The sequence below is a fragment of the Octopus bimaculoides genome, chromosome 20 (assembly GCF_046866305.1).
Source record: "Octopus bimaculoides isolate indiv1 chromosome 20, ASM4686630v1, whole genome shotgun sequence".
Classification (NCBI taxonomy): domain Eukaryota; kingdom Metazoa; phylum Mollusca; class Cephalopoda; order Octopoda; family Octopodidae; genus Octopus; species Octopus bimaculoides.
The window spans coordinates 8,166,468-8,171,467 of NC_142947.1; the positions used below are offsets into that span (position 1 = coordinate 8,166,468).

The window sequence follows — 5,000 nt, forward strand, 5'->3', positions numbered from 1 at the left end:
TCTTGACACATTTTATGGAAACTTTTAGAGAATTTTACTTAAAGATTAACGTCAGAACTTAGTCAAGTTAAACGAGCAAAAATAGTGAAAGAAAATGTCTTGTACTTACTCAACAAACTCAGAAATGTTTGGAATAGCCAGAAATACACAATTGACACAAATGGTAAACATCAAAAAATAATCGAAGCAAACATTGGTGGCAATACAAACTGCCAGGCGACGAAGTGGGTTACGGGGCGAGAATAAAAATAAGGACCTCTTTGCTGAAAACCGATGTATTATATTCTTCTTAAGTCTCTTCTCTATCACCACAAATGTCTGAAATAGAGAAAATGGGAGAGATTTAATGGTTAGAATTTGTATGTGTCTATGAGTGTGTGCATGTGTGTGTGTGTGTGTGTGTGTGTGTGTGTATGTGTGTGTGTGTGTGCGTGCGTGTGTGTGTGTGGTAAATAAACATAGAGAAGATTAGAGATGAAAACAAATAAAGAAATAATCAGAAAAAGATCAGATAAAAAGAGAAAAGAAGAGAAAGACACACACGCATGTGCACATATACATGCATACACACACATGCACATATGCTTACATTCACACACACACACACACACACACACACAACACACACACATACACACACACACACATACACACAAACACACACACACACACACACATGCAGTATGCGGTTCAAGTGATTGAGATTTCACATGAAATCTCTGGCTAGCAATGAAGAAACAAGAATGCTTGTTCAGGGCTCATGTACAGATAAATGAAAGTCTGGTGGAGAATTACTAATCTGGAAGTGTGTGGAAGTGAGAAGAGATATTTGCTGTACTTGCAATGTGTAGAATAATTATTTACTATCTTCAAGAAAGAAGACATCAGATTGTGGCAACTACATACAAATGTTGCTTTTGTCAACTGCCGGGAAATTTCTGCTCAGCCACTTCACCCTACCACTTCAAATTCTACTACTTCAATCTCAGTTTCATTTTGGCCTTCCTGGATCATTATTGATATGACCTTCTGCATTCCCTAGCTACTGGTGAAATACTGCAACACAAATCATTGGCTTTCTTTGATCTCTCCAAAATATTTGATTCTATAAATCATGAAACTCTGTGGAAAGTATCTTTCAAACTTGGCTGCCCACAAAAACTCATCAAAATCACACAGTTGTTCTTGCACAACAACATAAAACCTGATCCGCAGAATCAGTCTTCTGCAACATATTTTCTTTCTCTCTCTCTCTCTCTCTCTCTCTCTCTCTCTCTCTCTCTATATATATATATATATATATATATATATATATATATATGATGTCATATATATTGTGTATAAGATCTGATTTGCATGGTTTGTCCACAGTGAACTCATATATATATATATATATATATATATATATATATGAGTTCACTGTGGACAAACCATGCAAATCAGATCTTATACACAAGTGGCAGTGAACTAGCCTGTGTGAAAACTCAATGCTTGAACAGAGATCATTACTATGACAGTAACCGAACCTTAGTATGCAGATGATGCCTTGTTTAAGGCAAGTTCAATGGAAGAATAACAGAAAATTACTGATATGTTTGCTGACGCATGAGGAGAACACAAACCAAATTTTCAACAAGCAGAAATTTGATCTAGTTATTCAGGGACATTGACATGGAATAGAAATGCTGAGTGTTTCCAAAATCTGGGAAGTCACCTCTTGCTGAATGTACAAGAAGAGTTTCAAAACTGTAGTCAAAGGAAATTTGGAAAGAGCATAATGTCAATGTGAATGATTGTGACTCATTGAATAATAATCAACACAAGGGAAGATGGATAATTTCTGATGAAGCCCAACACTTCAACACATCGTTAATAAAATATTTTAGAGATAAACAGGAGAGTATAAAGCAGCACAAAGGTAGTAACATAGTGTTTTTTCCTCCATAACACAACAGATGCTAATAATATGACTTGCAGATCTAAGGTGACAAGCTGGCAAAATTGTTAGTGTGAAGAGTAAAATGCTTAGCAGCGTTTTGTGTCTTTAGGTTCTGAGTTCAAATTCTGCCAAGGCTGGCTTTATATTTCATTCTTTTGGGCTTGATAAAATAAGTACAAGTTGAACATTGGGTCAATGTAATTGACTTCACCCTTTCTTAAAATTTCCGGCCTTGTGCAAAAATTTGAAAGCAATATGCCTTGTAGATCTTACATAGAAGTACGTAGTTACATACCAGGTCAAATCTGGTGGATAATCATCTTTGCATGCTTGCATGGGTTGGAAGAATAAGGTACTAGGGCATTGTTTTATAGCTGAATGCCTTTCCTGTTGCAAATTCATTACTTGCAAGATAGATAAGTGTTTGCAACAGGAAAGGCATTGAGGTATAAAACAATGCCCTAGTACCTTATTCTTCCAACCCATGCTAGCATTCGAAAACAGAAGTAAAACCAACTGGTGAAGGAATGAACACAAATAGATCCAAATACACAGTTTTTGATAATACAAGGGGTTGGAAATGCTAGTTCTTTAATTCTCTTTCTATAGTACATGTCCTAATTTATAATAGTAATTAACTACAGCACTATTGTTATATGACATCATTATTAATGTTACAATAAGATTTATTTCAACTGAGAACATTAAATATCTCTGAAAGAGAGAGTGAGATAATAAATCAAATAAATCATGGTAAACTGTGTCCAAGAAACCTAGCAACACTTATATTTATGGTGCCTAACCTCTTGCTTTGGCAGTTTTGGGACGCATTTTAGTAAATTAATCATCATCATCATCATCATCATCATCATCATCATCATCATCATCATCATCTTCATCATATAGTGTCCGTTTTCCATGCTAGCATGGATTAGACGGGATGGTTTGATTGGAACTGGTAAGCTGGAGAGCTGTACTGGGCTCCAGTCTGATTTTGGCATGGTTTCTACAGCTGGATGCCCTTCCTAGTAGCAACCACTCCAAGTGTGTAGTGGGAGCCTCTTATGTGTCATTGGCATGGGTGCCTTCATACACACAAACACACATGCATAAACAACCCCTAACTTCACCCCCAATCCGATACACACACATACACATAATGGGCTTCTTTCAGTTTCTTTCTACTAAATCTACTCACGTGGCTTTGGTTGACCTGGGGCTAAAGCAAAAGATATTTGGCCAAGGTACCACACAGTGAGGCCAAACCTGAAACCATGTGGTTGGGTAACAAGCTTCTTGTCATAAAGCCACACTGAGAAAACCAACAAGGTTCTAATTTCATTGAAGATGAAGAAAACCAAACTGTGTCCAATACCCAATGCTTCATTTGTTAGCTCCTCATGTCCTCCCTTGTACTCCCTCAGAGATTTATAACTCATAAATTATTCCTGAGAATTGTTAGAAATTCTCTCTTACACAAAATTAACAAAATAAGAAGTTAATTACTTGAAAAATTCAAATTATAATGACTCATTATATGAAATTTTGGCAAGATTTCATCATTAAGTGTCTTGTAGAATTTGGCATGAATTTACTCTTCTGCAAACATGACTCTGAAAATTACAAATTGGTATAACTCTGCCAAATTTGGTATCCCTTCTGTATTAAAGTACTAACACTGTTATAGTAAGGGGTTCTATCACAGTATACTTAGGTTGTTACTTTGTTGTTTAAATTTACTGTTTTCACAGTGGCACTATGAAACTACTATCCTTTACCCTATAAATTTTATTTTTGTGTTCTACATAGATGTAGACATGGCTGTGTGGTAAGAAGCTTGCTTCGCAACCACATGGTTCTGGGTTCAGTCCCATGACATGGCACCTTAGGCACATGTCTTCTACTATAGCCTCGGACTGACCAAAGCCTTGTGAGTGGATTTGGTAAACTTAAACTGAAAGAAGCTCCTATGTCTGTGTTTGTTCCTCCCAACTGCCACCATTTGACAACTGGGGCTGGTGTGTTTACATCCCTGTCACTAAGCAGATCGGCAAAAGAGATCGATTGAATAAGTACCAGGCTTTAAAAAAAGCTAAGAACTCTTCATTCAACTAAGAACTCTTCAAGGCAGTGCTCCAGCATGGCCGCAGTCTAAATGCTGAAACAAGTAAAATATAAAAGACAAAAGATACTCCCTGTTCTATAACACCATAGTACTCACTGTACTATTATTCTATAATACTGCTGTACAAATACTACGTAGTACTCCCTGTATTATCATTCCATTGTACTCTGTACTAACACTACATAGTACTCCCCCGTACTAATACTGCTATGTTGTACTTCATGCACTATCAATCCATAGTGCTGCTGTACTATCACTCCATGGAACTCCTTATACTTTCACTGACTATGGAGAACACCCTGCACTATAACTCCATAGTATTCCCTGCACTAATACCATACAGTGTGCTCCCTGTACTAATACTGACTATGTAGTACTCCCTATACTATCATTCCATAGCAGTCTTCAATAATATCGGAATTACTGCAGTGAAATATAAAAGACCGCATTAACCAATATTGGTCAATACATTCCTCTGCGAGTAGCGTGAATATGCACGTGTGTGTGCATGTGTGTGTGTTTGCATGTGAGTCTGTGTGTGCGTGTGCATGCATGTTTGAGTGAGCTTGTGCACACGTATGTGTGTGTTTGTGCGCGTGTGCATGCATATGTGTGTGTGTGCTTGTGTGTGTATGTTGTAGAATGTGTCTATAGGTATGGTATAGTGCTTGTGTTAATTCCCTATATGTTATATAAAGTATTTAGATATGGAATTTTGCGTGTGTATATATAAATGTAAACATTCAATAAAAATGTATAATCTTTTAAGTAGCATGTATGTAGAACTGTATATAGGTCTCCTACAGCATCAATTCACAGATGTATACACTCAATCATTCTCTCTCTCTTCCTCCCTCTCTCATTTTCTTTTTCTCAATCTCACTTTCTCTCTCCTTCACTCTCTCTTTCTCTCTTCTTCACTCTATCTCTCTCTCT

The 5,000-nt window shown here is 36.8% G+C and overlaps 1 protein-coding gene across 8 annotated transcripts in view; it reads right to left on the reverse strand.

Moving 5' to 3' along the window:
- LOC106869839 (sodium channel protein 1 brain) overlaps positions 1-5,000 on the reverse strand; it is a 313,255-nt gene that overhangs the window by 135,777 nt on the left and 172,478 nt on the right. For all 8 annotated transcript variants that reach the window (XM_089337958.1, XM_089337956.1, XM_089337957.1 and 5 more), the window contains one exon: positions 110-318. In XM_089337958.1, coding sequence (XP_089194084.1) covers positions 110-318 — 209 coding nt within the window. The remainder of the gene's footprint in view (positions 1-109; positions 319-5,000) is intronic.